The 12482-nt window shown below is 52.0% G+C and overlaps 1 protein-coding gene across 1 annotated transcript in view; it reads left to right on the forward strand.

Annotated features, from left to right (window-relative positions):
* The window catches only part of DOCK2 (dedicator of cytokinesis 2), a 355926-nt gene that overhangs the window by 301754 nt on the left and 41690 nt on the right, over positions 1-12482 (forward strand). Inside the window, exon 33 of the mRNA XM_024576730.3 lies at positions 6858-7006. Within this exon, the coding sequence (XP_024432498.2) occupies positions 6858-7006 (149 nt within the window). The remainder of the gene's footprint in view (positions 1-6857; positions 7007-12482) is intronic.

Below are 12482 nucleotides of genomic sequence, written 5' to 3' on the forward strand. Positions count from 1 at the left end.
CTAATGAAGTGAACCTGCTAATCCAGACCAGGACAAATCACTGTATGTGCTGGGGGCCGAGGCAGTGAGAACACTGCATTGGGTAATGACAGGTTTTAAAGTGCAATTCACGGAGTGGCCAGACAGAGGGAAGCTTAGAAGCTGTCTGTTGCCAACGTGGCTGAGTGCCTGCGCCACGGCCGTTGCCCCTTCTTCCTGGCTACCTGAGCCCCGATTTTTTTTTTTCATGCTCACAATTTGCTCAGCTAACAATGTCCTCTAGCAGGTGATGGCCATGTGACCCAGCTCTGGCCAATGAGAATCAGCACAAACAAACTTGTGGGGGCTTCAGGAAAACATTTTTCCCCCCAGTTAAAACAAAAGGGAATGGGACAAATTCAATGAGCACAACTCGTTTTTTTGCCCACAGTCCTTCCTTCTCTTTCTTTCTGGGAAACTGCAAAATGCCTGAGTGTGGGGTACCCCCTTAAAGCCATGAAGACAAGAGTGACGTGCTAAGGATGGAGGCGCGGCTCTGGAGGAAGCAAACTAAAGCAGAACTTACCCAGTTTAGCATATGAATCAGATTTCGGTTCATCCATAACCAATGCACCTTCTAATTCAACCCCCAGATTTTACAGCTGAGGTCACCGCAGCCCAGAGAGGCACAAGGGCGTTCCCAAGGTCAACAACAAATCAGCAATTCAGCTGAGGAGAAAGAACCCGTCCCCTGACCCCCAAGTCCAATGTTCTGACTAATCCTTTTTTTTTTCTGAATATGCAAATTATTTTCCAAGGCTGTGAAATAGAGAACTTGCTATGTTTTTTCAAAGACTTCTCATAATAAGTAGATTATAATGCATGTTAAGTGGCTCGATTTTATTTTAATGCCCAGAGTAATCAGGGCATCATCACCATGATCATCAGCATCAACTTCTTCTCCTCATCAGGAAACATTTGAGCCCCCTGTGATTTTAAGATAGCTAATTGCAAAGATAATCCCGGGCTTGAAGGTTATTTAACACTCCTCAGAGAGAAGTCTAGATGAAGAGTGTGTGAGTGTGTGCGTGCACTTTCGTGGGAGAGGGTTGGTGCAGGAGGCCTTGCTGGGGAGAAGGACCACGTGTTGCTGCCAGGACCCCGCCACCACGGGGTTAATGCCACTTGTGGTTGGGATCCTGGGAAGACACCAGATGTAATGTACTTTCCCTGATAGCATAGCATCGTCACATTCGTGTCTGCTTGGAGGGAAGCGATGCACATTTTGTCAGAATGGCTTTGCACGTAACCACTCCACATTCACTTAGGTTAACATCAGGCTGCCACGCTAACCATCTTTGCAGAAAATAGAGGCACATTCCAGAGGCTGGCGTCGTGGCCTCCCTTGTGGGGAGGTCGCTCCTGGCAGAGCTCTGCGAGCCACTGGGGCATTACTTTCTAGCCACCCACAGGGCGCCCAGCTGGGTGCAAAACTCCAGGGAAGGCTGGGGGAAAGGGTAGGTATTTCAGGAGAGCAGCCCACCTCAGCAAGCATGTCCTCTTTGGGTAGAAGGGGAGAAGCTGCTGGGAAGAAATGGGAAATGCGATTAGAGATGCATCTGTCTGTCCATCCATCCATCCACTCATTTATTCATTCATTTATTCACTTAACAACAACAATGGAGCACTGTGGTAGGCAGAATGACAGCTCCCAAAGATGTCCATGTCCCAGTCCCCAAAACCGGTGCCTATATTACCTTACGTGGCGAAGTGGATTTTTCAGGCGTGATTAATGTAAGGATCTCGATGACGGTGAGAGTCTCCTGGACTATCTAGGTGGAACCAATGTGATTATAGGGTCCCTGTGAGTGAAAATAGAGGCAGGAGAGTCAGGGAGAGACGTTAGGAAGCTACGCTGCTGCTCTGAAGGCAGAGGCAGGGGCCACAAGCCAGGGAAGGTGCATGGCCTCTAGAAGCTGGAAAACGGAAGGAAACACTTTCTTCCTTAGACCCTCCAGGAGGACCTCAGCTCTCATCACACTTTGACTTTAGCCTAGTGAAACCTCTTCAGACTTCTGCCCTCCAGAAGCATAGGAAAATAAACCTGTGCTGTGACAAGCCACTAAGTCTGTGATGACACATGACGATGGCGAAGGAAACCAATAGAAGCAGCCTCTCAGTGCCAGGCACTACGCCCGTGGCTGGGATGGCCCCTGCCCTCAGGGGCTCACGATTGTTGCACTGTGTGGTAGCACACTCATGGCAGAGCTACTTAATTATGGTTGCAAAAGGGAAGTAACTGTAGCACAGGAGCTTGGGACTCCCAGAGAGTCAGTGAAGGAGTCCTGCCCAGCGAAGCTGGCCTCGCTGCGGTGGAGGCATCCCTGAGCTCCAGGGCTGTGCTGTCCTGTGGAGTTGGAACGTGAGCCCACCATCTAAAGGCAAATGTGCTGGTGTCCGCATTTTTAAAGAAGTAAAAGAGAAACAGAGAAGTTTATTTAACCCCATATTCCAAAGTGTTATCAATGTTAGACATTATCGAGACGTTACTTTTGTTTTGCTTTCCCGCACTCATTCTCTGAAGTCCAGTGGGTTTTATACACTTACAGCACGCCTCTCAACATGGACTAGCCACCTTTCAAGTGCTCGAAAGACACACATGGCCAGCAGTTTCCGTATTGGTTAGAAGGACCTTAGAGAATAAGCAGGATTTACCTGGGTGGGAGGCAGGATATGTAAGGGACAGGTTCTGCATGGGGATGGGGCCAGGGAGAGGGAAGCAAGAGTATGGCGGGCAGAGGAGGGGCGAGCGGTGGTCCGGAGCGGGAGGCTGGCCAGTGCGGGGTGGGCGAGAGGACAAGATAGGGTACCAAGAGGCAGCATCAGGCCAAACCACCTACAGCCTCCACCTCAAGCGTAGCAGAAACCATGGCAGGATCATAAGCTGCGGATTGACAGCATCAGACTGCGGCTTTTCACATGCCTTCCAGGCCAGGTTACGAGATGTTTGGACGGCCCAGAGAAGTCTTTGGAGGGTTGTGAGTGTCAGCCATGGGAGGCAAGCTAAATCCATCACGACCCCCTCCCCCCCCCCTCCCCCGCCAGCTCTTGACTCCAGAGGTGAACAAATAAAGTGACCCAGCTGAAAAGCTCGTGCAGAGTCTCAGCAGGCTCCGTGAGGCTGGGCCACATCCTTTCAAGTCGCTTTTTCCAGAACCCAGCGCGGGCTGAGCCCATATTGACGGTCATCAAGACCATCATCGTCACAACCAACATCAACACTTACCGGGCCTCTCTCATGAGCCAGGCGTGAGGCAAAGCCCTTTGTTTATGTGAAGTCTGTTAAGCTCCTCAATAAGCCTATGAAGCAGGGATTATTATTATCTGCATTTTACAGATGAGATAACAGAGGCTCAGGGAAGGTGATTGACAGGCACGAAGCCGCACAGCCCTGGAGCAGCAGTGGCAGGACCTGACCCAGGTGGTGGGGCTCCGAGATTCCGCAGGGCCTGGAGGGACGTAGGCGCAGAGCACCAAGGCACAGAGGAGAGAGCTGACTGCCCTGTCTCAGAGCAGTGTCAGTGGGGAGCAGGGATCTCTGCTCTTTCCTCCATTTTTGAACTGAATGAGTGACCTTTTCTGGTCAGCCCAGCTTTATGTCAGAGTCCCCAGGAGGCAGGCAGGACCCTGAAATTCGGGGGAGCATTACTCGCCCTCATTCCTGTTCATTTCAGAGTCTGCGCCAGCCCTGCGAGAGCCATATGCTCTCAGCTAGAGCACCCCGTCCCTATTTCATAAGTCCCTGTCCCATATTTCATAAGGTCAGGGAATCTCGCCCAACTTCGTTCTCAGCCAAGTTCGAGATAGTCTCCTTCCACCTTCCCTCCCTCCCTCCCTCAGGCCTTCTTCCTTTCCTCCTGTTTTGCCAGGCCATCTTCTTAGTGCCCTCAGACCCCTGACATGCGTTCTCAGTCTCCCCCTGGGAGGGATGACAGAGGAGGAGGCCACTGCACAAATGAGACCCGAGGCAGGACAGCGCTCCACCCACACCCGCAGCTCTGCCCCGAGCCGCGTGGGCACCGCGCCTTCTCCACAGCCTGTGTGACCCGGCATTCGGATCTATCCTGTGGCTTATTGGCACTTGAAAAGCCTTTTCTAATTGCTGTTCCCAGTGCGATTCAGCGTGCATTATATGAAAAAGACCCCTTCACCGATTCCCTTCCTTTCCTTTTTTTCAAACACAGCAGCAGGTGTGTCTCTTGAATGAGATTTTTTTTTTTTTTCCAAATGAGTTTGCATTCAATTAGCCACAAATATATTGTGTGTGCACACACAGGCATCTATGTACATAAACACACACACACACACACATTTGGATTACCTAAACACAAAATCTAAAGTGCTAAAATTCCACTTCTGATGTAAATGAAGAAAATCTCATTACAGGGCATCCTGAGGGCCATTGAGATCACACTGTATTTAGAGATCAGCCTCTCTCTCTCCTCTCCCTCTTTCCCTCCTCTCCCAAACACCAGCTGACTACAAAGAGCGCCAGTCGGTTGTATCTAAGAAATCCCTGGTCTGCTGCCCGTCTGCCCTTTATTTTAAACCTCCTTAAATGTATCCTTAGCGTGCCCAGTGCCCTCCAGGATTCCAAAGGCCTTTGTTGCATAAGCAATTTCTCTGTCCCGTGGCGGCTTATCTGACAGTTTCCCATCTACCTTCTACTTATTATTGCACTCGACTTGGAATTTTAAAACCCCACTGTGGGTTTAAAGGATCTTGAAGGACGAGATCAGAAACCTAGATTAGCAATTACTATAAATCTGCAAGAAAGTAAAATATGTATATATGTATATATAAGCATATACATATTTTTCCTATTTGGGCCAAAGCAAAGACTTGAGGCTCCGCTGTAATCTGAACGCATCATATACCGAAGCTGATACCCTGGGAAAGGCTCTTTATCTTTCACTCAGCTTTCTGTCTGACTTCACCATTCCTTCCTCACTAGCTGAATGTATTCCTAGGATGATACCTTTTTAATCTGAATTCTGGGGAAATGGTCCGACATTAAGCCTCATTTAGGCTGAAGGGAGATTCATTTTCTTGCTGCCTTCCCTCTTGTCTCCTTTTCTCTGCTTTAATTGAAAGCAACAGCGCCATGCTCTGTGCGAAACCACCTGAGTCTCTGCACCCCGGGGGCACTGGGCCCCAGGCGAAGCCCACCACTGTTTGTCCTGACAGTGGAGAACACGGGCTTCTTGGCTCTGAAACTCAGGAGCAGAAGAGGCGGCCACTGATGAAACATCCGGGGCTCAGCTTCAGGGACAGGGTCGCTTGGATGTGCTTGCCCTCGCTCCCCAGGAAGTACCCCTTCCTCCAGGCCCTAAGTACCCCTCTTCCTCGCCATCTCTGCCCCATCTGATGTATGTGTTCTGAGGAGTCTGCTCAGTTCTGCTCGGCAAGGCTGCCCTTCGTAGATCGTTTGGCTAAACATCCCAACAACAATAGCTTACACCATAGAAAGTGCGCCCTGTGCCAAGCAGAACACCTGCTAAATAATAATTCGTTCATTCTTCCGAACAACCCTATGAAATAAATACCGCTATTTGCCCATGTTACAGATGAGGACACTGAGGCCCAAGTGGTGAGATCAACCGGCTCAGCATCACAAAGCTAGTTGACAGTGGAGTCGGCTTACAGGATCAGGCAATCTAGCCCCGGCTTCAGTGCCTTTAACCACTGGACCACACTACCTGGGCACTGGGCACCGATTCTTCCAGGTTCTGTGCTAAGTACACAGAGGCACGTTTTCACACCGTCTCAATGGGTGGGCAGTGCTATTGCATTTTTATCAGATGCCTATCCAATTCACATAGCTAGTGAGTGTAGGAGCTAGACAAATTCACCTCCTCATTCAACCGACATTTCATGAATATCCAATATGTCTTGTGCTCAGTGCCACAAATACAGACATGATTTCTACCCTCGCGAAGCGCTCGGTGGGGGAGGCAGACGTTTATCAAATGATTCCACAAATAAAGACCTCATTGTCAAGTTGGGTGAGAAGACAGAACTGGGGAAGCCCGTGCAGGTGTTTCTGACCTAGCTGGGGTAGGCTGGGAATATGGCGGGGGCTTTTCTCAGTACATCCATCCAGTGGGACCTATCCTGGGGAAGCCAGGCGGTCGTGGGGTGGGGTGGTGTTGGGTGCAGCAGGAAAAAATATTATCCACCAAGGCGCAGTGAGAGCACAGGCCTGGCGGCGGAGGAAGCAAGGCAAGTGTGTGGTGCTGGAACCAGGTCCGTGCGGCTAGAACGCCAAGGGCGAGGGGAGTGGGGCCCGGGAATGCCTTGAAATGAGGGGGAAGAAATACGAAGCTATCGTTCATCTGACCCTAAAGCAATGTTTTAACCCCAACTAGTCCACTGACCACACTATGATAGCAGATTCTAAGCAGCAAATTTCATTCTTTTCATGAAACAGTGGATAAAAAAAAAGCATGTTTTCCAAAATCCCAGAAACACAGTGAGCGCTGCAGACAGCCCTAATTTCTAATATCTCCGTGACTGACTATCGCGAGCATGTTTCATCCGGGCCCCGTTTGCAAAGGAGCTCACGCAGGGGAAAACCCTCAGCAAAAGGGACACGCTTTCCACACAGCTGTGTCATCACCCCTAATTACAGAGTTCGTTCGGATGACGCGTGTGTCTCTTGCAGGAGTTAATACATGTGAAGTGTTCAAAAGGGCGCCTGGCTCTGCGCAAACAACTGTGTGGGGGTTAACTACGGTTTTCCCTGGCCCGCTTCTTCTGTCCTTTCTCCCCAGGCTTGGCCTGGGGAGGGTGTGCACCACGAGAACCGCCTGACATGCCGTGCCCCTCCTCTCTTTCAGGCCAGAACAAAATCTGCTTCATCCCGGGCATGGTGGGACCTATATTAGAGATGACACTTATCCCCGAGGCGGAGCTCCGGAAAGCCACCATCCCAATCTTCTTTGACATGATGCTGTGTGAATATGAGAAGAGCGGGGATTTCAAAAAGGTAAGAAATGAGCCTGCAAACTCATGCCAACATCCCTAATCCGCGGCCCATGTCCTCGGAATGCTATCTCCCTTCCATCGGCCTGGGCTCCGTTCAGCGGCTCGATGGGAGGGTGGGGACATCTCTCTGTGTGCCCGGAGTGCGCTGGCAGATCGGATTTGGTCAGCATTTCATCACGCTCTCCCGCCCGAGGCCAAGATTAAAATGTGCTTTCTTGCTGTGTATCAGCCAGGTCCCGCTCTCAACAGTGTGAGACTCCCACTTCCCTACCTGAGTGTTCCCCAGGGGGTATCCAGAGGGGGAACCCCTCCCTGCCGCTGGCACTTCCCCTTCCTGCATAGCTTGGAAGATCAATATCATCTAGAGAGAGCTGGCCCTGCCAGGTGTCACACTCCGCCATGCATCAAAGGTCACAACAAATGGAGTCGGGGGCCTGTCACTGGGGACGGACAGGTGGATCCTCAGTGGGAATAGGTGATGTGCCCCAGCGTGTGGGGAGTGAGCAGCTTCCATAAGGCCAGGGTCACTGGCCCAGGATTCTCATTGAAAATCCGGTCAAACGTGAAGGATGAGGACTGTTTTCTGGGCCCAGTTCCTCTAGAAGCTTCTGGCAGGAGAATAAGCACCCACTTCCACAGTAGGCTCCTGGTACTGTTCAGAAGTTTCACCCAGTTGAGGAAGGGTGGCCTTCAGGTCCTGCGGAGGCTGCCTGTGAAGGTGTGTGGTCCCCTCTCACCTCGCACCCCCTTCCCGGCCCTCTCTGCCCCGCCTTCTCTCCTGCATATACCTGTAACTGGGCTCCTCCCCCTGCCTTCCCCAGAATGTCTCCCTCATTCTATGCCACATCCTGCGGCCAGATAATTTTTCTTAAAACCAGTACTTACAAGGCAGCAGATTCCAAACAGCTTTTCCCAAAACCCCGTAGGCATCCGCTCCCCACCCCCACCGCCGTGCTCACTGGTTCCCTAATCCTCAGCCATGGAGTCCAAATCCTTCAGCCTGAGCTCAGGGCCCTCCTTGCTCTGAACTCTGACCTCTGACCCCAGGCAAACTTTTACACCTTCTAGCCTTTTCTCATGGTGTGAGCCCTTCCCACATCCCCTCCAAAGGTGTGGGCACCAGCTGGCTTGGAAGATGTCCTGGGACGAGTGTGCAAATGAAACACTCCAGGTTCCCGATGGCCCCAAAGGGAAGCAGGTTCCAGTTATTTCTGGATTAGGTTCTGACAGCTGTTCAGTGGCCTCGTGTCTTCAGAGGTTTGCCTGTGATGTGATTTTCCTGCCCTAAAGGATGCCCTCGAGGTGACATCCCTGTGACGTGCACCCACCTCTTTTCCTTGACCAGGGTTGGCCTGGGGCTCCTCACTCCGGGAGTTGGTTCATTGCAAGCATGTCCCCCAATCACCTCTTTGTTTCTCCCGTATCTAAAGAGACGGGCCAGCCAGGCGGCTGACGGGGCAGCTGCCCACATGGAAACCAGCTGGCATGCCCGGTGGTTGCTCAGCTGTGGGATGAGCAGACGCGGGCGTAGCTGTTTGATGCACAGTAAGTGGCCACAGAAAGTAGCCCAGGAAAGGTCAGGGACAAGGTCCTCAGGAACCCCAAGCCGCCACAACGTCTGGGTCCAGAGTGAACCTCAGAACTGAGGTCTGAAATCCAGAAGGCATCATGTGCAAACTGGCATTTGGGCGTGATGCCAAAACATTCCGATAAGAGAAGAGCCGGGTGGCTGACAGGTGATAAGGACTCCCTTTCTAAACTGTGGGGTTCTTCAAGGAACTAGCAGAGCCCAGGGGAAGCCTTAGCAGAGCCTTTGCTGAAGCTCGCACGGGCCCTCCGGCCTCATCCCCCATGTCCTCTTCTCATGCCATCCTGCCTGTGCTTGGCTCTTTCTTGGTTCCTGTACCTGCAGAGATCCTAGCCTTTCTGCAGCAGAGGCCTCGTGTTCTGGGAAAGCCTTCCCTGCTTCCCCGAACCATGGTCCATCCGGGTGTGACACACCTAGATCTGTTCAAGCAGGAGTTAGACTCCGGGGCTGAGGGTGGGGAGGGAGGAGCCCCAAGGCAACCTCACTTTCTGCACTGAGTTCCTTCTGCAATATTATAGCCGGATTTCCCCGGCTGCCCCTCTAGCCTAAATTAGACAGCTGGTGCATTTGACTGAGAACCTTTACCCCTCCTGAGTACAGCACTTCACCCCAGAGCGCCTGTGGACAAGGACAATTCGGCAAGAGTGGCCTCGGGTTGGCCACACTGTGGCTGGCATGGCTGTGTTCCAACCAGGGTGACATGTCTCTCGTCCTCCTGCATGGGGCTGGGGCGTTTCACCAGGGCCTCAGGGCACTACTGTGAGCTCTCTGAGGGTTGAAGCTGGTCTCTCTGCCCTGGACTCCTCACACCTGTCTCATGTCTGACACGGATGCGGCGAGTGCCACATCCACGTTCCCATTCAGAGCGCCTCCCCGCCACATTTCAGAGGAAGAGCTTCTTCAGCTCTGGGAGGTGAATTGCAGCAAAAGTGTCACCTGTTGCTCTAGTGGGTGATGGGAGTGGCAGACCAATCCCTTGGCTGTCATAAAGGCTCAGTTAGATTACGCTGCTAACGATGAGGACAGTGTCAACCACATCCTGAGGATAATTGCCAACAAGCTTTGAGCGCCTACTGGGTGCTGTGTGTCAAGCTAGCCTTTTATACATGTTTTCCCATTAACTTCTCCCAGCCACCACGATAAAGCAGGTACTGTTTTAAACCTCCACTTCATAGACGAGAAAACGGAGCCCCAGAAAGCTTTAGTAACTGGCCTGGGGCCCCATGGCAGAGGAAAAGGTCAAAGCAAGACTCAAGCCAGGCCTGTCTGATGCCAAAGGCTGTGGTCACAGCCGAGCTAAAGCACAGCTCCTGCCCGGGTGCACAAGACCTTCACTCTCCCACCCGCCCCCAGGGGTCCGGCCGGCGGGTGTGGTGTCCCCCAGCTCTGCACATCCCCCGGCAGCCTGTCGTTTCCCTCCCCGCAGGCTCTTCTGTGACCCGAGACCAGTGCTGATTTGCCCCATCCACTTTTCAGCCTCCACAGGAAAGCTTATCTTACGAGGGGGAGTCTCGTGCCAGCACCCACCACTGAACAACTCAGACGAGAACAGATGCAGCTTTTCCCTCCAAAGCTGCTTTCCAGAGCCCCTCAGCAGTCACAACCATAGCACTAGCAGTCGTCACACGAGCTCGGCCAAGCCCGTGCGTGCCTGAGCTCGGGCTCCCCCTAGTGCTTTATTCAAGGCCTCTTGCCTCGTCCCCTGCCAGGCGGTAGGTACACCGATCGATCCTGTGGGCAGGGGCTCAACACACGGCGGCCCCACGGCCAAACCTGTCCTGCCACCTGTTTTTGCACACAAAGTTGTATTGGGACCCAGCCGTGCCAATTTCTTATGTATCATCCGAGGTCGCTTCTGTGCCACAATAGCAGAGCACAGTGGCTGTGGCAGACTGACCTGCGAAGTCTGCAATATTTACCATCTGGCCCTTTATAGAAACCATTTGCTGACCCCTGTTATAAAGTGCGAAACCGAGGATTAGAAAGACCCCCTTGTTTTCCCCAAATGGCAGAGGGAACGGAGGAACACTTAAAGGCAGAGAGCCTGACATCAGTGCCCACGCTTGCAGTCCCTTGGCTGTATTTCTTCCTGCCCCAGGCTCAGCACTGATGACATCTCTAATCAGGATAGTCCCTCACCCCCCGACTTTGGAGAGTACGGGACCCAGAAAAATGCTTAACAGGATGCGCCATAGAAGGGGTGTGGTCCATGTGCAGCCCAGAGCCTCACCTGATTGGCCCCCTCTAGGCCTCTGTTCTTATTTCCTTCCCTTCCCTTCCTTCCTTCCTTCCTTCCCTCCTTCCTTCCTTCCAGCTTCTGGTCCCTTCCTTTGGCCCTTAGCACACAAAAGCAAGGGGATAATGGCCCTGTGGATGGTATGTAAATCAGGGGGAAGTGACTCCAGTCCGTGCCTTCCATCACCTAAGATCCCAGCTAATTGGACTGCGTCTGGTCCTGGTATACTGGGAAGGGCCGGCCAAAAGGCCTCTGCCATTCATCTGAGACTGCAGACAAGCCATGGAAATTCTGAGCCTCTACTTCATCTGTAATTATAATGGACGTTTACAGAGGGTGGTGCCAAGCAGGGCTGGCTGCTTCTCATGCATTGTCGTAGTTAAAGGTGATGCTCCACCTCCTGACTTCACGGAGTTATAGTGAGGACTTGGATTAAAAGTCTGGGTTAGGAGCCAGGAGTCCCCAAAGGCTCCTGTGACCTTGGTGACCATCGCCAAGGGCCTCCTTCCCTTCTACAGGTGCCAGGTTCTTACTTGAAATGGGTGATGTGTGCACTGCCTGATTTGCACAGACTCCTCAGGGTGTGATAGTGAAGCAGGGCAAACCATTTTGCATTAAAGTCACATAAAAGAAGCACCTGATGAACCTTCAAAATATTGAATAAGCCGTTTACTCAACTGGGTGAAAGTAGGGAAACAGAACACTCTCTGACTTCAGTGTTACAAGATTTGGTAGAACTGTTAGTGCAGGCTTACTTTCAGGTCACTTAAGGTAGTCTAATCTCTGATCATTACAGTTGTCACTCTTGACTCTCTGAGGCATCCTCTCATGTAAATAGTATAGCTTCAGGTATGGCTGGATCCAGGGACTCAAAAAATGGCATCAGGTTTCAGTCTCGCTTCATCTCTTCCTCTCTGCTCTCCTCTGTATTGACATCATTCTCAGGCAGGCTCTTTCACTGTGGTCTCTAGCAGTCTCTTTCCCTAACAGTCTCAGGCTTACATCCTTCAATCGTCAAGTAGACCAGAGAGACTGTTTGCTACGAACTCAAACAAAGCCTCACATGTGGGTCTCACTGGCTTTGTCTGGGCCTTTATTAATCCTAGGGTCTGGATGCTGAAAGATGCTAATAGGAACTAGGCCTGGATCACATAGATACCCACGCGATGAGCTCAGGAGGTAGGGTCAGCCCACCTGAGTCCCACAGGCTGGGGGTAGGGCTGGTGTGATCCCCAAAGTCTGGAGGAAGGAATACTAGGCAGGCAGACATAACAACTGCCCGGGACAGCGTGCCACTCCCTGAAGGCGCAGTGCTCTGTGGTGTCCCTCTGTGCCTTGGCACATGCTGTGCCCTCTGCTGGGAATGCCCTTTCCCTTTCCATTCTCCTACAAATTTCAACGTGAACTTTGAGAACAAGCTTGAGTGACCCAGCTGTGAGCCTTCGCCGGTTCTCCGTTCTCTGTCCCCTTTTCCCTTCCTCTCTCCCATCTCTGCTACAGCCTGCACCCTCTGCTTGCCTCTCCGCTCTCTGGGAACTCCTAAAAGGCACCCAGAGTGTCCCGTTCCATTTTGTGTTCCTGCTTCCCAGCACTAAACCTGGGAGCGAATGGGTGTTCCCTAATGTTTCGGTTACAAAATGAACTGAGTAATTT

This window comes from Desmodus rotundus, chromosome 6, assembly GCF_022682495.2.
Source record: "Desmodus rotundus isolate HL8 chromosome 6, HLdesRot8A.1, whole genome shotgun sequence".
NCBI lineage: Eukaryota > Metazoa > Chordata > Mammalia > Chiroptera > Phyllostomidae > Desmodus > Desmodus rotundus.